The sequence below is a fragment of the Chlorocebus sabaeus genome, chromosome 21 (assembly GCF_047675955.1).
Source record: "Chlorocebus sabaeus isolate Y175 chromosome 21, mChlSab1.0.hap1, whole genome shotgun sequence".
Classification (NCBI taxonomy): Eukaryota; Metazoa; Chordata; class Mammalia; order Primates; family Cercopithecidae; genus Chlorocebus; species Chlorocebus sabaeus.
The window spans coordinates 56,138,907-56,159,749 of NC_132924.1; the positions used below are offsets into that span (position 1 = coordinate 56,138,907).

General features: G+C 37.5%; 1 protein-coding gene across 3 annotated transcripts in view; it reads left to right on the forward strand.

Moving 5' to 3' along the window:
- The first annotated feature begins 4,749 nt into the window (after positions 1 to 4,749).
- The window catches only part of SEM1 (SEM1 26S proteasome subunit), an 89,277-nt gene continuing 73,183 nt past the window's right edge, over positions 4,750 to 20,843 (forward strand). The window contains exons 1-2 of one of the 3 annotated variants that reach the window (XM_007982098.2): positions 4,750 to 4,960; positions 20,064 to 20,157. In XM_007982098.2, the coding sequence (XP_007980289.1) occupies positions 4,885 to 4,960; positions 20,064 to 20,157 (170 nt within the window). In that variant the 5' untranslated portion in view covers positions 4,750 to 4,884. The remainder of the gene's footprint in view (positions 4,961 to 20,063; positions 20,158 to 20,843) is intronic. The other 2 variants (XM_073009116.1, XM_073009115.1) reach the window with 2 other exon arrangements.

Below are 20,843 nucleotides of genomic sequence, written 5' to 3' on the forward strand. Positions count from 1 at the left end.
GTTTTGGAGATCTGTTGTACAATACAGTGCCTATAATTAACAATACTGTATTGTGCACTTAAAACTGGAAGAGGGTAGATCTTATGTTAAGTCTTCTTACCAAATGATAATAATAAACCCAGACATATATCACAATGGGGTTTAGAGCTGGCTGCACTTCCGTCTACATTCATGTGTCAGAAAAAACATGATTCTGGGGGTTCTGGTGTTAACTGTCTGCCTCTCTGCACATCGGGATGGTTTGTTTTCAATCATTTAAGAAAGTCCTTAGAATATAATAGCTCCACCACTTCTTAGTGCTATGACCTTGGCCACATTATCAACCTCTCTGAGTCTCAGTTCCTCAAGTATAAAGTGGATTTAAATTGTACTCAGTAGGCATACTAGTCTGTTCTCATGCTGCTAATAAAGACATACCTGATACTGAGTAATTTATAAAAGAAAGAGGTTTAATTGACTCACAGTTCCACCTGGCTGGGGAGGCCTCACAATAATGGCTGAAGGCAAATAAGGAGGAAAGTAACGTCTTAAATGGCAGCAGGCAAGAGAGCAGGTGCAGGGGAACTCCCCTTTATAAAACTATCAGATCTTGTGAGATGTAGTCACTATCACAAGAACAGCACAGGAAAGATCTGCACCCATGTTTTAATTACCTCCTACTGGGTCCCTCCTGCAACATGTGGGAATTACAGCAGCTACAATTCAAGATGAGATTTGGGTAGGGACACAGTCAAACCGTATCATTCTGCCCCTGGCCCTTCCCAAATCTCATGTCCTCCCATTTCAAAACAAATCATGCCTCCCAACAGTCCCCCAAAGTCTTAACTCATTTCAGCATTAACTCAAAAGTCCACAGTCTAAAGTCTTATCTGAGAAAAGGCAAGTCCCTTCTGCCTATGAGCCTGTAAAATTGAAAGCAAGTTAGTTACTTCCTAGCTACAATGGAGGTACAGGCATTGGGTAAATACACTCATTCTAAATGGGAGAAATTGGCCAAAATGAAGCAGCTACAGGCCCCATGCAAGTCCAAAATCCTGCGAGGCAATCAAATCTTAAAGCTCCAAAATGATCTCCTTTGACTCTTTGTCTCACATCTAGTTCACGCTGATGCAAGAGGTGAGTTCCAGTGGTCTTGGGCAGCTCTGCCTCTGTAGTTTTTCAGGGTACAGCCTCTCTCCTGGCTGCTTTCAAAGGGTGGTGTTGAGTGTCTGTGGCTTTTCCAGGCATATGGTGCAAGCTGTCAGTTGATCTACCATTCTGGGGTCTGGAGGAAGGTGGCTGTCTTCTCACAGCTCCACTAGGCAGTGCCACAGTGGGAACTCTGTGTGGGGGTTCCAACCCCACATTTCCCTTCTTCACCACCCCAGCAGATGTTCTCCATGAGGGCTACACTCCTGTAGCAAACTTCGGCCTAGACATCCAGGCATTTTCATACATGCTCTGAAATCTAGGTGGAGATTCCCAAACCTCAATTCTTGACTTCTGTGCATCTGCAGGCCCAACACCATGTGGAAGCTGCCAAGGCTCGGGGCTTGCACCCTCTGAAGCCATGGCCTGAGCTGTACCTTGGTGATGCAGGGCACCAAGTTCTGAGGCTGCATACAGCATGGGGACCCAGTCCATGAAACCATTTTTCCCTCCTAGGCCTCTGGGTCTGTGATGGGTGTGGCTGCCATGAAGGTCTCTGACATGTCCTGGAGAGATTTGCCCATGTCTTGGTGATTAACATTTTGCTACTTTTTACTCATGCAAATTTCTGCAGCCAGCTTGAATATCTCCCCAGAAAATGTTTTTTCTTTTCTACTGCATCATCAGGCGGCAAATTTTCCATACTTTTATGCTCTGTCACCTCTTGAATGCTTTGCTTAGAAATTTCTTCTGCCAGATAATCCTAAATCATCTCTCCCAAGTTCAAAGTGCCACAGTTCTCAAAGGCAGGGGCAAAATACGACCAGTCTCTCTGCATAGCAACAGTGACCTTTACTCCAGTTTCCAGCAAGTTCTTCATCTCCATCTGAGACCACTTCCACATGGACTTTATTGTTCATTTCACTATCAGCATTTTGGTCAAAGCCATTCAACAAGTCTCTAGGAAGTTCCGAACTGTCACATCTTCCTGTCTTCTGAGCCCTCCAAGTCTCTAGGAAGTTCCAAACTTTCCCACATTTTTCTATCTTCTTCTGAGCCCTTCAAACTGTTCCAACCTCTGCCTGTTACCCAGTTCCAAAGTCGCTTCCACATTTTCAGGTATCTTTATGGCAGCGCCCTACTACCCTGTACCAACTGACTGCATTAGTTTGTTCTCATGCTGCTAATAAAGACATACCTGCAACTGGGTAATTTATAAAGGAAAGAGGTTTAATTGACTCACAGTTCCACATGGCCAGGGAGGCCTCACAATCATGGCTGAAGGTGAATGAGGGGCAAAGTCGTGTCGTACATGGTGGCAGACAAGAGAGCTTGTATAGGGAAACCCTCCTTTATAAAACCATCAGATCTTGTGAGACTTACTCACTATCAGGAGAACAGCATGGGAAAGACCGGCCCCCAAGACTCAGTTACCTCCCACTGACTCCCTCCCACAACGTGGGAGTTATGGGAGCTACAATTCAAGATGAGATTTGGGTGAGGACAGAGGCAAACTATATCAATAGGTCTGTTGTGAGGAGGATTAAATAAGTAAATACACAAAATGGGTTTAGGCCAGTGCCTGATACAAAGTAAACACTAAATATACATTATTAGAGGGACTGACTTCCTCATAAAGTATTAAAAAGATATCAAGGAAACAAAACACACACTTAGAGACTTTTAGGGGTAATAAGGAGAATCTGAGATATTTTAAAATATATCCTTACTTAATAATAGCTAACATGTATTGATCACTTATTATGTGTCAGGCATTGAATTATGCACATTATATACATAATCTCCTTTAATCTTAACTGTAACTGCAAATAACCAAAATGTATTACAGATAAATTAAGTAATTTGTCTAAACTCCCCTTTAGAAGGAATTGAGCCTGGATTTATAATACAAAGTGGTCTGCAAATATGTATTCTTAATATCATTTTCTAAAATTATTCCATGTGCCATGACCATTGAAATGCGAAGTTGCTCATTGTGCCATGTGCCATGACATTTAAAATAAGAAGTTAATGTCTATGGCTGTACCACCCTGAACATTCCCCATCTCATCAGAAATAAGAAGTTATTTAAGTTTCAGCATTCTGGATTTCATGAACCAGTACAATGGAAGAACCAGTACAATGGAAGAAAGGGCAGGGGTGGTGGAACTTGAGGTAAGATTGTTGATTTTTAAATCAACAACCTCTCTTTAAATTGAATATAGTTTTAGGGGGAAAAAATCACCATATTGCTGTTGATTTTTTTCTTTTGCTAAGGATTGATACAAACTTCATCATATATCAAATGAACTAAATAACAGGTCTGGGAACTAGAATTTGGATTTTCTGACTCCTTGGCAAAATATTTTTTTTTTACATTCTTTAAAAATTATTTTAATTGACAAATAAAAATTGCATATATTTACGGAGCACGTTTTAAAATACAAATACATTGTATAATGACTAAATCACACTAATTAAGATATGCATTACCTGACCCAATTGTTTTGGTAGTGAGATATCACTATTTTCAGTAATCTATATGAATCAAATAGTATAAGAGATACGTTTAAAAAAAATTACATCTAATTGTAGTTCTCGGCCAAGTTTGTTCTACATTTAATTACTCCATTTTCTGTATTCCCAAACACTCTGTTCATTTCTCACATAATATTAAGATGGAGATTGAAGTGGATTACTGCATTTCATTGTGATTTATCCATTTACATGTCTCTGAGTAGAATATGAGCTTCCTGAAGAAAGGGACTTTGTCTATACATGTTTGATGCACAGCTCCTGGTAAGCGGTATGACCTAACATTGTTAAATAAAGGAATGGGATTTATACATATAATCTGGAACATGTATCAACATTTACAATAATACCAAATTTGTGTATTATGTATATTCTATAATATTCATCCATATACATCCATATATTATATATAGAGTTCCATGAAGTTCACTACTGTATTCAGAATGATATTCAAATGCCATTCAAACAATTCTAAATGATATATTTTGAGCACCATAAAATGTTACACAATCCATATTTAAATAGTATTATTGTATAATAACCTGTAAACTAGAGTTACTACACACACATACACACCACACAAATTCTATTTAAAAAGCTATTTACCACAAAGTAATCCTAAGACCTGATTAACACTGCCTAATGGAAAAGTCTGGAGATTGGAGCCAGGCAAAAAAATCTGCATTTTGGTTGTCTACCACTACCTGAGTAATTTCCGTTGCTTCTTTCTGAACGTGAATTTTCTGTGATGTGGAGACATTTAATACCATCCTTAGTGAACTGGCTTAAGGACTGGAGGTAATAATGTATGTGAAGGGCTGATGAATGCTTGTAGTCAGACTGTAGTCTCTCTAGAGCTCCTTCCTCGGTTGCAAACTAAGTAAAGGCTTTTTTGTTTGTTTTACACATTATGAGTCTTTTATAGTCAGGAAAACTACACGGATCTCAACTTTGGCAATTCAGAGAGTCCGATTAACATGGTAGAGACAAATATATATATATATATATAAAAAAACCTCGGAAAACGCGCTAAACCCGCAGGGAGCGCTGGGCCGACCTCCAGTATCCCAGCATTCCTCGCGCTGCTCCCGTGGTTCCTTCCCCGAGTCTCTATGGTAGCGTCAGCTTCGGAGGCGGCAGTGACGGTGGCGTTTCCTTGAGGAAGAGTGAGAGTTCCAACTTTCCTGCTGATCTGGGAGGTGTTGGGCGCGGAGGGTCGAGATGTCAGAGAAAAAGCAACCCGTAGACTTAGGTCTCTTAGAGGAAGACGACGAGTTTGAAGAGTTCCCGGCCGAAGGTAACCGCTGTGCCCCGGTTTCTGTGCCGCGCGAACGGTGACTCAGGCCTCCGTGTGGAGGTGGTTTGGTCGGTCGGGCCCAGCTGCGGGCACCGGCGGGAAGTTTGGGCTCCCAGGGCCGGCACTCGAGCGCTAACGCTCATCCCTCAGTGGCGCCCCAGCTTCGGGTTTGGGGTGTCGCGCTGGGACTCATTGGCGAGGCCCAATGGCCTCAGCTTCCGTACTGGGAGGAGCCACCGTGAGTCTGGACCCATAGCCCCGCGTCTGGGATGGTTGGTCCCTTTACTGTTCATCAGGGTTACTCACCACTTAAACTTCAGTTCAAGTCTACATAACTTCCCTTTATTTTTCTTTTTTTTTCTTTTCTTTTTGTTTTAGCAGTCTTTCTTTGCCTTTAAACCTTTCCAGAATTGAATTGTCTGTAGTTACGCCAATGCTGCTTAACTTTTAGGATGTTACAAATGAAGCCTGATTAAGTAAGATAGAAGGGTAAGATATTGGGTGCTTAATACACATTATTGCCTTACTCCTGTTCCTCACCATTTTTGTCACTTAACTGTGACCTAACTTAATGCTTTATAAGACCCTACAACTTGACGGGTGTGGTGGCTCACGCCTGTAATCCCAGCAGTTTGGGAGGCCGACGTAGGAGGATCACATGAGGTCAGGAGTTCAAGATCAGCCTGGGCAACATAGCGAGACCCTGTCCCTACAAAAATAAAATATATATTTTTTCAATTAAAAATACACTTTTTTTTTTTTTTTTTTTTAGTTTCAAAACTAAAGACCTTTAGTTTTTTTGTTGTAGGTAATAGCAAATTGCTAACATTTCTTGAGTGGCTGCTGTTTTCAGGAACTTGTCTAAGTGCTTTACTTGTAATAGCATATTCCACTTTCATAAATTCCACTAGGGCCTACTTCCTGTATGCCCTAGACCATTCTTTAGATAAACTGAAGCTCAGAGTGAAACGTTCCTGATGTCTCATAACTAGTTAGAAACAATAGAAGTGGAATTGGGACACCTGTTCTGATTGATACCAAAGTTCTTAACTTTAGCTATACTGCTTCTGTTTGTGAGATTGCTGTTGCCAGTTAGGTTTTCAAAATAGGCTGCTTTATTGACTAATGGTTGATGAGTAGGACTTGTAAATATTTACCTTATAAGAAAAGGAGATTACTTTCTGAAGGTGGTAGAAAGAGAATTGTGGTTAATGGGGTACACATCCTGTTGCATCAAGCAATTACTACTTCACTAAAATTGTCCCAAGTTGTATACCCTATCATGATCCTATTGTACGTAAAACCACATAGCTGGAACATTTGTTCTATTTATAATGTACTGTTACTTTGTTTAGTGGAAGAGAACATTAGTGTACATGCTACAGAAACTCGTAAACTAACCCAAAGCACATTTCTTTTCAGTTCTGGAATTCATTATGTATTGTAGGCATTCTTAGTTTTTTGTTTTGGTAATGGATTTATCTGTTCAGTCATGTTTTCTTTAGCTCACTTTCAAGTTGCGTCATAATCTGCCAACGTAGAGCTGTGTCATAGAAAGCTGGCCTATTGAAGGTAGGATCTTCTTACTCAAACTTCATACTTCAAATAACATTCTTCATTATCATATACAGGGTGGAATGTTAGGCACTTTATTTACATTATATAATCTAATTATCACTATCACCCTGAGAATATGGAGGCTCAGAGACAAAAAGAAAAACAAACAAATAAACAAAACTTGCCATTATGTCCAAGCCAGAATCTGAAAGGTCTGTCTCTCTGATGCAAACTTTATCCGCAGCATTTAGCAGAGTGCCTAATACATAGTAGGTGGTCAATAAATGCTTGTTGAATGAATAATGAATGAACTCGCATTTAAAATGAGTAGTTAGTTGATAATTGACTGCTTAAAAACGATCTAGAGATAACTATGTACCTGATGGTACACTTGATTTTTTTCAGCAACTTTCATCAGCTTTTGCTAGTGTAGTTTGTGCTTGTTCTAAGTTTATGCTGTGAGCAGCAATTTTTCAAAGTGCCAGTAGTTATATAGTAAAACAAAACAAAAAGGTAAAAGGAAAAGCAAAGAAAATATTCTAAGGACAAAAGACTCACAACAGACTGGTTTATTAACATTAAGTAATTGACCATTTATGGGTCTCCTTACAGAATGTTTGTTGTTTTCAGATAGAAATGTGTAGAATTAATTCATTCAGGAAACTTTCCATTTTAGAATGAGAAACATTTTTAATGTCTTTATTTTGTTCAAGTTTCTCTTCTCTGGTTTATGATTTGGAGAGGTTTTTCTTAAGTTAGTGAGAAAATCAGCCCACAAGGTGAAACCACTCAATATTTACTCATGAAAATTGTTCTGATGAATAACAAAACCTAAAGAAGAACAAACTTGGGAAAATATCACCAAATTATTTCTTTTCTGAGAATCTACATTTCTGACATGTTTTGGTCTAGTCAAGGTTTAGAGTCTGTTGCTGTTCAAAATGTGATCCATGAAACAGCAGACTTGGCATTGCCTGGGAGCCTGTTAAAACTGCAGCATCTCATCGTTCCTCAAACCTAGACCTACTTAATAAGTGTGGGCTTTACCAAGATTCCTAAGAGATATGTTTGCACATTAAAGTTTGAAAAGTATTACTTTGAACAGTGACCTATTTTCAATATTTTGGTATTTGAGTTTTCACTTCAATTATTAATGCCCTGATTTACTTTCAAGTTCTTTCTGTACTTTGGAAAATTATTTTTCTTGTAAGTATGCCGTTGACAAATTCACTAACAGATACAAATTAAAATTGCTGTTGTTAAGGCATCCTGTGAACATCTCTGCAGTGTATATAACAGATCGTACTTTCAAAGGCTTTGTTGAGTCTCAGTGCTCCGAGAGGTTGCCACATGAAAGTCATTACTCATGGTTCGACTAATAGATTTTCTTTTGGGAGTGGGTCTTCCTTTTGGAAGTGGCGTTGCTACATCCATCTTGTGTAAGAATTTGTTTGGTAGGATGTCCATTTAATCATTTTAAGGAAAGGGAATTTTTATTGTTTCTTCTCTCTCTCTCTCTTTTTTTTTTTTTTTTTGGTTGTTCGAGATGAAGTTTCACTCTCGTTGCCCAGGCTAGAGTGCAGTGGCATGATCTTGGCTCCCTGCAACCTCCCCTCCCTGGTTCAAGTGATTCTCCTGCCTCAGCCTCCCAAGTAGCTGGGATTACAGGCATGTGCCACCATGCCCGGCTAATTTTGTATTTTTAGTAGAGATAGGGTTTCTCCATGTTGGTCAGGCCAGTCTCGAACTCCCGACCTTAGGTGATCTGCCCGCCTTTGCCTCCCAAAGTGCTGGGATTACAGGCATGAGCCACCATGTCCAGCATAGTTTCTTCTCAATAGCCCTTCAGTGTAAAGTGCAACACCTGGAAGGAGTCTCTGAAGGTACAAATGCTGCTTTTATTTTTTTCCCCCATTCTGTAGCCTGGGAATTGGTGCTACATTGGCAGTTCCTCACAATTTTTCTAATTGGTGGGTGTGTAATCTACTGGTCATTAAGCAGGAGCTGTTAAAAAAAAAATCATGTTTAAGATCTTTGTAATATACAGCCTCCAACTTCTTGACTACTTAAACTGATTTAGAACCACCTTTATTAGGAAGACATTCAAGGTCCTGGGCATGATTGATTTTGATATGATTTTGGAAGCTTTGAAATGGTTGGAATTTTAGGACCAGAGGGCAACTTAAAAGCCTAGAGAAGATTTCATTTTTCAAAGCATGTGGTTAGGTTGGTGGTAATAGAGTCAAAAACTGAAGTAGTCTATAATTTATTTAAAACTTTCACTACTTTTTTGTATCAAATTATTGAAAGAATTTTTAAAAATATTTTTATTAGTTTCTCTGGCAATTAGATGTGGATTCGAGTAAAAGAGGGAAGAGAACAGATGCTCCTTTAGATTCTTTTATTTTCTTCCTGTGCCAGAATTGAAAGTTTTTTTTTTTTTTTTTTGGAGAGAGAAGCTGTTTTAGAATATTTAGAATGAAATTGAGTTTGCCTGCAGCAGCAATAGCATTTACAAGAGTGAGATTATACTAAGTATTCTGTACTTTTTCGGTAATCAGGAGCAGAATACTACCCACCTCTCTGCCCTCTGGCCCCTTGAGAAATTTCTGGATAATACAGTGTTATGATGGGAATCTGTCTGTTGAGGCAGACAACAGACTAGCAATCCCCTAATGCTGCCAGCATTCTGGAAAAAATGAGGCACTATCACCTGTGCCTTAAAAAGTATGACATCTTACAGTGGTTCTTAACCAAGGGAGTGTTTTTGGATGTCACATTGACTTGACAGGTAAGAGTATAGGAAAACTGCCAGCATTTAGTGGGTAGAGGTCAAGGATTTTATTTTCATGCCTGCATGAGGAAGAACTGCCCTGTGAAAAATGCTATTGAGAAATACTTATGTGATCATCATATACCAACAGGACTAAACATTGAGTAGGAGGATTCCGTAGAATCTTAAATGTAGAAGATAGATGTGACCAGTATTGATAGTGTCACACACCATGCTAGTCAATTTACCTAGTGCCAAAAAGGGCTGTTGCTGTTTTTGCATTATTAAATGTAGTATAGTAGACATGACCATCAAACATTTAAATTAGTTACATGGTGGTAGCAAGAAATGGAGAACTCATGTTACTAAAAAATTTTTAAGAAAAAATATGTAATCTGTATAATGATTCGCAGAGTACCTGTTGAATGTCCATTTTTGATAATTGTGTGCAAGAAGAAAGTTTTTGAACCCCAGGATAGAATAAGCATGATGAATCTAGGATTAGGCCTAGATTCAAATCTACCGTTCATAAACTTTCAGCTTGTCACCTCATGCTAGTTACTTAACTTCCTCTTTAAAATATTTTTATAGTATATTATATAGGATAATTGTGTAAGTAAATGCTTATGGTAAAAATTTAAACTTATGAGTGTATAAATTAAAAAGTAAAAACACAGTTTCCCTCTACCATTCTCCATAAAAGTTATTTATGCCTCAGTGATAGCCAATGTTAAATGTTCTTTTCTTTAGTATCCTTTCAGAATGTATTTATAAATTGTACTTGTGTATATATATCTTTTAAATACACACACAGAAGACATACTATGTATACTATTTCCTCCTACTTGATTTTTATTATTTAATGTATCTCTAGTACAGTTTTGCATCAATATAAAAATCTACCTTATGCCCTCATTGTGTGCATTTTAGATAGTCTAGTCCCTTCTTGATAGATATTAGGGGTTTTTTTGGTTCTTTTTTATATATATATATATATATGTGTGTGTGTGTGTGTGTGTGTGTGTGTGTGTGTGTGTGTATGTATTTTTTTTTTTTAAAGAGACATGGTCTTGCTCTGGTGCTCTGTCACCCAGGCTGGAGTGCAGTGGTGCTGTCACAGAGTATTACAGCCTTGAACTCCTGGGATTGAGTGATTCTCTGTCTCAGCCTCCCTAGTAGCTGGGAGTACAGGCATGTGCCACCTCACCTAATTTTTTTTTTTCAAATTGTTTTTTAGAGATGTGGTCTCACTGTGTGCCCAGGCTGGTACTGAACTCATGGCCTCAGCAATCTTCCCACCACAGTCTTCCCAGGTGCTGGGATTACAGGTGAACCACCACACCTGGCCTTTAAAAAAAAAAAAAGGAATATTCTGCAGTGAATAACCTTACAGCTTTAGGGTTTTTGTTGCTTAGGTGTTGGTTTTTTTTTTTTCTGTTACAGATAATGAATATGTTACATCTTTTTGTGTGTGTGCTAATCTATAAGATAAACTCCTAGAGAGGAAATTGCCAAATTGAATTGGCAGACTCGTTTTTATTTCTTTTTATAATATAATTTTTATTTTGAAATAATCTCAAACTTACAGAATAGTTGAAAGTACAGTACAAACATTTTTCTCTAAACCAGTTGAGAATAAGTTGCCAACCTGATGGCCATCACTCCTGAGTATTTTAATGTGTATTTCCTACAAGGACATAGTCACAAGACAACCATCAAAATCAGGAAATTAACACACTGATGCATTACTATAGGTTGAGCATCCCAAATCTGAAATCCTCCAGAATCTCCTCCAGAATCTCAAACTTTGTGAGTACCAAAATGAAATTTCAGTTTGGGGGATTTGGGATGCCCAGTTGTAAATATATAATGCAAATATTTCAAAATGCAAAAAAATATAAAATTTGAAACATTGTGGTCTCAAGCATTTTGAATAAGGGATACTCAACCTGTATGATCTGATCCACAGATTCATTTCAGCTTTCTCCCATTGTCTCAATAATGTCTTACTATAGAGTCATGGATTACATTATCTTGTCATGTCTCTTTAGTCTTCCTTAGTCTAAAGCATTTCCTCAGTTTGTCTTTAACTTTCATGATTTTGACACTTTAGAAAACTATTGGCCAGATATTTTGTAGAATGTTCCTCTATTGTGCCTATTTCCTCATGATAGAAGTTCTACATTATAGTCCTGGTGCTCTGTTCCTATGACATCTTTTTAGGTGGAACATTATTCTCGTTTGTTCCATTACTGAGGATGTTCACTTCGATCACTCTATTAAGGTGGTGCTTGTTAGGACTTTCCATTGTTAAGTTACTAATTTTTCCTTCTAATAGGCAGTTTTGGGGGAGGGACTTTGAACGTATGTAATACGGTATTCCAGTGATCATCAAACTTGTAACTTGTTCATTTTTAAAAAAATATATAGCAGTGTAGACTAGTGGATTGTGACTCAGTAGGTTATAATTTGTAACTATTATTTAGATTCTCAGATTGTCCCATATTTGAACATGCGGAACCCCTTCAGGCTGTCTTCTGTGTCCTTTTGCCATGTCTCCATTATTCTTTGTGCAATTCCTAGCATTCTGGCACAAGGTGTATTCCAAACTAATTTTATACCTGAAGTCAGCCATTTCTCCAATGTGATTTCTTTTTAGTGGGGAATGGTATTTAGAAGGCAAGGTCTTCACTCTGCTTGTGTTTATTGCTTTTGGGATATTCCTGCTCCCAGACCCTCTAAATGGGAGGAGCTAGGGATGTACAGGAGTGTGTGTGTGTATGTATAAAACCATGGGTTCACACAGATGTCTCCAGTTGCAGTTCAACACCACTGGATTCATTCTAGTTTTTTCCCTTTCTACATCTGTTATTCCCTTCAATAGTGAGAAACCTGGCTTCCATTATCTTCAATGTATTGTCTATTTGGTCATCTTCCTAACCAATCTTTGGTGCTCCCAGCAGATGCCCTTCTCGCCCCACTCGGGCTCCACATTTTATGCCAGGCCACCCTCCCCTCCTCTAGTGTGGGTGACTTCTTCGTTCTGGCCAGGCTCTGACACACCAACCACATCATGCTGCCCCTCTCCACAAATTCCCTCCTTGCTCTGTTTGGGCTTAGACACTTCATCTTAGACCTGGCGTGTCTTAAATTTTGACAGATACTCTCAAATCGCCTTTGAGAAGGATTATGCCAATTTGTTTCCATCTACAGTTCACCTTTTCCCTCATAAGCTTGCTACACTAGATAGTAAACATTTTAGTCATTACTGACCTCATGAATGAAAAGTAAAATTGTATCATTTTGATTTGGATTGAATTTTTTAAGTAAGATTAACCGTTATGTTTTTCTCTGAGCTGTTACCATCTTAATACTCACTTTCATTTTCTGTAGTATATGGCTAATAATATTTATTAGAGTCATGAAAGGATTACATTATTGTAATGGTTGGCCTGGGCTGCCATAACAAAATATCATAGACTGGGTGGCTTAAACATCAGAGATTTATTTTCTCACCCATTCTGGAGGCTGTGGAGTCCAAGATTAAAGTGTAGGTCGATACAGTTCTTGGTGAGGCCACTCTTCTTGCCTTGCACAAGGCTGCCTTTGTGCTGTGTTCTCTTGTGGCGGAGTGAAAGAGTGCATGCTCTCTGGTATCTCTTAAGGCATTAATCCCATCATGGGAGCCCCACCCTCAAGACCTCATTCAATCCTGATTACTTCCCGAATACCGTCATATTGAGGATGAGGGCCTCAACATAATAATTTTTTTTGGGGGGGATGGAGGGGCAGGGGTACAAAGATTTAGTCCAGAACAATGATGCATATGTAAACAGAGTCTGGCACAAAGTTGGTATTCAGTAAACATTAGTCTCCTGTCTTCTCTCCCCTCTAATGTACTTAGGAGTTTGGATTTTGGATGATGTATAATATTTATTTAGAATTTGAGCTATGTCTGACATGTATTTAGTAATTTTGAATATATTCAAATTTAAGATTGTTAAATTTGTGAGTTATTTGATAATTGACTTATTTTGCAGTACTAGAAACTTGTAAATTAAAAAAAATTGCCATTAAATGTTTTTCCACAAGTACTTAAACAATAACATAAAATAGTAACATACATTATTTAGGGGTACACACAGATTGGAATGAAAAACCCCGAAATCAAGATGCTGGTGCTTGGGAAGGGATAGTGAGAGGTGTGAACCAGGACATTAAACACTGAAAAACTATTTGAAAAACTATTTGGTTAGCTATTTCATTGGTGCTATGGAATGCGCAAGCAGTAAGCAATTGTGGTTTAAGTAGTGTTTAATGTTAGTACTTGGTTGTTAAACATTACTCATTGAAAGATGTGATGAACTGTGAAAACATTGAGAAGAAAATAAAAGTTTCAAAAACTGTACAGTTGACCCTTTAACAACATGGTTTGAAGTGTGAGAGTCCATTTATATACAGATTTTTTTCAACTAAATGGGAAAAGGAAATACGATATTTGCGGGAAATGAAACTCACGTGTACAGAGGGCTGACTACCACTTGGCTGACCATGTTACCTGAGTATGCATAGATTTGGGTATACTTGGGCTGCCCTGGAACAAGTACCCCGAGTATACTGAGGGACAACTGTACTCTTCTTCATAAGTATTTAAAATTTACCAAATATCCTTAATCCTTTGTCTGGTTGTGTACTCTGTTGTACATGTAATGTTTGGTAGAAATTGTTTTGTTTATATTCTAGGACATATTTCTCCACTCACCTCCCTCATCCCACAAGTTGCCTTTCTATGATTACCATGTAATAAAGGATTTATTCATTTGACATATATTTGTTGAGTGTTTCCTATAAATCTGGTAGTGAAAAGTACGGAGAGAATGATATTAGCTGCCATTTATCAGTACTGAGTGCTTTACATACACAGTGTCATTGAGTCTTCATAGCTGTTTGAGGTATAAGTTTTATACCTAGGGATCAGCAAAATTTAATTTACCCAAGGTCACAGTTAATTAGAGGCTGTCCTGAGGCAAATTTGACTTCTATAGATATTTGTCTTTGAACTTAGTAAGTAGTAGTTGTCAAGAGAGAGGAGGATCAGTGGTTTTAACACCAAACTAGAGTGCTTTAGTATTTTGGTGGGGCTTATCCTGGGGTGGGACTCCAAGCCCTTTTCTCCTGACCCCCAATTAGACCAGAGCAACATTGCCTTTGTTTCTCTTACCTGTTGGGCTTCTGGGTAAAATGTAATTTGGTTTCTTTCAACTGATAGTAAAGTGCAATAGCAGTTCAAAAGAAACAGATTACTTCCAGTCGTACAGTGTGAGGTAGCAGCCTTTGAATGGGGCTTTCAAATAGGAAAGGGTTTTGTTTTGTTTTGTTTTTGTTTTTGTTTTGGGTAGGGGATGGAGATTTACTCTTGTTGCCCAGGCTGGAGTGCAGTGGCGCGATCTCAGCTCACCGCATCCTCCGCCTCCCAGGTTCAAGCGATTCTCCTGCCTCAGCCTGAGTAGCTGGGATTACAGGCATGTGTCATCACATGTGGCTAATTTTGTATTTTTAGTAGAGATGGGTTTCACCGTGTTGCCCAGGCTGATCTTGAACTTTTGACCTCAGGTGATCTGCCCGCCTCGGCCTCCCAAAGTGCTGGGATTACAGGCCTGAGCCACTGCAGCTGACCAGGGGTTTTCAAAAGAAGGGAAAAGGTGTAGGTGCTTTGAAGTAAAAAATAAATGTGTATGTATATTGTATTTGCTTGTGAAATAGTAGTTGCAAATGCAGGTAGTTTGCGGCCTAAGCATGGAAAGCTTTAAGCCTCTGACCAGTTTGGACTTAAAATCCTTAAGTAGATGAGAAGTGGTTTTTAAAATGTTTCATTTGTTTGTTTTGCTTATGACAGTGATACGTGTAAGTTTCCTTTAGACAATATGCTGAAACATTAACCCAGCAGAATTAATTTGAAAAGATAGAAAGACTAGAGTCAGGGAGGTTAATTAGCAAATTGTTGAAATAACTCAGGTGAGGACTAAGGGCGAAATAAATTATTCTTAGAAATGAAGTGAAGAGAATGATGCCACAATAGTAAGGGAGGTAGAAGTGATGAAGCATTGGCAACTAGTTTGATACGGGGTGTTGAGAATAAGAAGAAATCTGGGGTTGTGATTTTGCCCATGCATGTCTAAGAACATGCATGGTAGAGTTGAGATTGGATACCCTTGACTCAGTAATGTCAAGGGTAGATCAGAATGAGGGTACCGAGATGAGGTGAATCTAGGGCATGAGGGCTTGGAAAAGATGAGAGTAATGGCTTTTGTGAATTTTATGGAATTAAAAATAAAACCACAAATCTACTAGGTTCAAGAAGCCAAAGAAAAAACAAATAAATTTTAAAAAATTTGTGCTGGAGAGGATGTGGAGAAATAGGAACGCTTTTACTCTTTTGTAAAAAAAAAGCTTTTCTAAATTAGTTCAACCATTGTGGAAGACAGTGTGGTGATTCCTTAAGGGTCTAGAACTAGAAATAACCATTTGACCCAGCAATCCCATTACTGGGTTATACCCAAAGGATTATAAATCATTCTACTATAAAGACACATACACGTGTGTGTTTATTGAAGCACTATTCACAATAGCAAAGACTTGGAACCAACCCAAATGGCCATCAATGATAGACTGGTTAAAGAAAATGTGGCATGTATACACTGTGGAATACTATGTAGCCACAAAAAAGGATGAGTTCATGTCCTTTGCAGGGACATGGATGAAGCTGAAAACTGTCATTCTCAGCCCACTAATGTAGGAACAGAAAACGAAGCACCACATGTTCTCACTCATAAGTGGAAGTTGAACAATGAGAACACATGGACACAGGGAGGGGAACATCACACACTTGGGCCTGTCAGGGGATGGGGAGCAAGGGGAGGAATGGCATTAGGAGAAGTACCTAATCCATGTGGGACTTAAAACCTAGATGATGGGTTGATGGGTGCAGCAAACCACTGTGGCACATGTATACCTATGTGACAAACCTGCACGTTCCGCACATATATTCCAGAACTTAAAGTATAAAAAAAATCACAAATCAACAAAGAGAACCAACGAAGTGGAACCATTCTGTCAGACTTACATCTTTTTAAATTCTTGATGAAAATAATTGGGTTTGGATTTCCTTTTTAAAAAATGTAAGAGTAGTTATGAATGAAGTTATTTTGATCCTTTGTTTCAGACTCTTTGCCACAAATAACTGAAAGCTCACCAACAGCCTGGTGATAAAAACATTGTTTATGACTTGCTTTTTGTTTGAAGTTCTTCACTAACATTTTTGGTCCTTGTTAGAGAAAATATAGTAGTAAAGTGGTGCAGTGCTAGGTATTGATTTCTCAGTCACTGACTAGACATTAGATCTGCGGGGTATACACGTGTTTGCATTATGATAACCTACAGAAGTGAAATTTTGAAAAAAAAATAATTTGTTTCATACTCCCTCAGCAGGAGCACTTGTAAATTTATCTCAGAATCACTAGATATGGTGTGGCTTCATTATCATACTCATGAGTATAATGATGCTGTTTGTAAGTATTGCTGTTCTTTTACACACACCTATGATGGTGAACGTTCAATTGAGTATTTTTCTTTTCATGTAATGTTCTGTATATACTTGCATGTTTTGTATTTGAAGAAACTTGGTTGGAGATTAGGTTGTTTGTATTCAGAATACCTTTATTGTTATGGAATAAGAATTTGATGCTCTTGAAAGTGGTGTAGAATAGAACATTTGCAACCCTATTTAGTATGAGTGGAATTTCCTTTTTACTTTTCTCAAAAATGCTGTATTTCATGCCTTTCAGAAATTTTGAAATGTATGTTGCAGAGTAGGGTAAAGTAAGTATTAAAAGAATTTTCTAAGTTGAGAGAAAATTCTTTTTGTACTTAAATGTCAAGGTGATACTTAGGTGAAGTGTGTGTGAGATCTTGGATAGCTCAGATTTTTTAAATTTAAAGCTAGTCACAGATGTAATTCTCAACTAGCCAAAGTGAAGAAAGCCCAATTTGGGACAACGTCTAAAATAAGAATTGCTAGAAACTTACGTATTAGGCATCTGTTACTGGTTATTTCCAATTCTGACTTTTTAAAATGTAGGTTTTTTGTTTTTTTTTTTTTTTAACCAATACACATCTGGAGGCATACACATTGAAGTAAATACAGCTGTGGTTATTTACATAATTAATCACAATTCTGGCAATGCATTTAGTGTTTAAGGTAAAGTGTATGCTTTATAAGGCCATCCGCATATTGAAGGATGGCATTAGACATGAGGTATATCAGGTATCATGGGTATATCATTGTTTGGTTATATTTTGTCCTTTTAAAAATTATTTCTGAAGTTAACCCTTTAAAACTGAGTGATTACAATTGCTTGATTGTCAGTGTAGTGTTAGAATTGAAAATTAAAGCACAATTCAGAGATCCAAGAAAATGTCAGCTAAACCCAGATATTACAATAGTTACAGCTTTTTCATGTTATACATTGAGTAGAGTTTGTATGTATTGTAACTTACATATATTGTAACATGTATGTATAGTATAGAGAATTTGTAAGTGTTGGAAGTACTATTTTCGGGCATTATACCTACTATCACATAAGCTTTTTATGTAATATAGTTAAGTACATAATCCAAGTTAATAAACTCTTTAAAATATCTTAAAATATCTATCTAAAATAGATTATAGATTCTGGTTTATCAGTGTTAGCACTGTTTTTCTTAATAGTGCTCGTATTAATTTTAACTGCTTAAAAGGTGTAATGGAAAAGAGGCTATTTCTCAGATTCCTCATCTGTCATAATTGGAAGGATGGTATGCTATTACATAGACATCAGTGCTTCTTACTGCTTAGGATAACGGTATTAAGGCTACAGAGTTTATCTAGATTTATCAGATAATTAACGAAGAATTTGGCCAGCTCTTTCATCTTTGTTTACTCAGTAGTGTCATAACTATGAAGTACTGTATAGTAATACCAAAGAAATATAGAGCTATTGTTATGAATCTTTTTTATATGTTCTACCTAAAATGTTGCTCACAGTATTCTTTTCCCCCCTCTTCATGAGCCCGTTCCTTTTTCCTGGGACTTTATCTCTACTTTTTCCTTTCCTTTCCCTGCCATTAAAATAGCATGAGATGGTTATTAGAGGAAGGAGAGATGCTTTATCTTTGTTGTAAATGATCGTTAGAGTTTAACTTTATAAACTAAAAAAATTGGCCGGACGCGGTGGCTCACGCCTGTAATCCCAGTACTTTGGGAGGCTGAGGCGGGCAGATCACGAGGTCAGGAGAACGAGACCATTCTGGCTAACATAGTGAAACCCCATCTCTACTAAAAATACAAAAAAGTTAGCCAGGTGTGGTGGCGGACGCCTGTAGTCCCAGCTACTCAGGAGGCTGAGGCAGGAGAATGGCATGAACCCAGGAGGTGGAGCTTGCAGTGAGCCAAGATCGGGCCACTGCACTCCAGCCTGGGCGACAGTGCGAGACTCTGTCTCCAAAAAAAAAAAAAAAAAATTGTTCCATTCTTAAATATTTTTTCCCCTCTCTAATTAGTTAAAAGAAGTAAAGTCAACTTGAAGACATCACTTAATAGCTATTGAAATTAACATTTTGAATCAAATCATAATTAGATGAAAAAAATTTGTTTCTTAAAAGATAGTTGCTTTAAAAGATAAGACTCTACAGTATTTTTCAAAGACTTACAAGGTTAGCAGAAAAGTGTCAAATATTATTTTATATTTCTGGCTTGAATCTTTTGACACATGATTATTTCCTTTTTAGGGACCAGTGCAGATGGAAGTGACCTACTTTAAACAGTTTAGGAAACTGGTTAGTTGGAAGTGGTTCAAGCTGAGTAGAAAAATCTGCTTGTTGTCTTAGAACCTGAAACAGTTCTGTTGTGGTTTTGAGTTATGTCACCCCCTTAAGAACATAGTATCTAGTCTTTATTTAAATTATTGTTTTGTAACATAAAACTCCCATTAGATATCTTTATAAAGACTCCTTAAAATAACTATAAAATAGATAATTTCTATTTCCAGGCTCAACCCACATAGCATATTTAGAGCTTGAGATTTGAGGTTAGAGAATAGTGGTAATATATATGTACTTTCTCACCATTCTAAACAAAAGCTGAAATCTCAGTGTCAACCTCCCCTCTACCACTACCAAAGAGAGGAAGAAAATCTAGAAAACTAAAAACTACAATATTCTTCTTTATGCATATTTACGTTTATTCTTCCTTTAAAAATATAAATTTTGTATCAGTTATATTAGGCAGATACTAGTGGTGGCTTACAGTTTGGTCTACTTTTAAATATTTGTATATAAGTTATCCTTGTGTTTTGCAGTTTTAAATTTCACACTGGTATCTTCCTGCCACTCAACTTGCTTTAGGGTTGTTTTGTGTTGTGTTTTGAAAGATTGTGAAGTAGACCTTCCAAAAATGAGTACAAAGAAAAATCAGTAAAGTAAATATCCTCCTGAAATTACAAGTTTTCATGGCAGGTGGGATTTTTTGTATTAACTTCTGTTTCAGATTACCTGCAAACTCAAGAATTGAGAGAACTAGACAGCATAAACTCAGATTTAAGGAAGATACCGTTTTTCATAGATACGGTTTTAGCTGTTTTTGAATTGTAAGTGTTCAGTAGCAAGCTTTTCAAAGTTTTTGTAATTGTGGAAATAATGTATGAGAAATATTTAGACAGCATCTGTTTCTATTTTTAGACTGGGCTGGCTTAGATGAAGATGAAGATGCACATGTCTGGGAGGATAATTGGGATGATGACAATGTAGAGGATGACTTTTCTAATCAGTTACGGTAAGTTTTAAGCCAGATTTTTATTGTAGTTCAGTATTAATTATAAGCATGGAATATGCAATTTACGTAGATAATTAACCTCTTAAAAGCTACTTAATCTTTGAAATAGGTTTTTGAACTGTGTAAAGTAAGACATATTGTCTTCATCTCCTGTGATTCTAAACATGAACACTTTGAGTAATTGCCTACAAATTTTATTCTTTCTAGTCTTTTATAAAGGTAGTAAAATAGAAGCATATTTGCCAATTCTTATCCTTGGGAATTTAATTCTGTCAATGTTAATTTTCTACCAATATCAAATAACTCAGCAGAAATTAGAATCATAAAGTGCTGGGACCTAATAGACTGGTGATTCTCAAAGTGGAATGGAGATTGGGGTTGTGAGAATGTACTGTGTCATATTCATGTATAAATCTACCTGACTTCGTTTATTTATTGAGGTAAAATTCATATAACATAAAATTAAGCATTTAAAAGTGTACAGTTCATTGGCTTCTAGTACATCCTCAATATTGTGCAACCAACATCTCTATTTAGTTCCAGTATTTTCAGCATCCCAAAAGGAAACAGTACTTACTAAGCAGTCATTCCACGCTCTTTCTTCCCTTAATCCCTGGCTGCTGCTGATCTGCTTTCTATCTCTAAGGATTGGCCTATTCTGGATGCTTCATATAAATGAAATCATA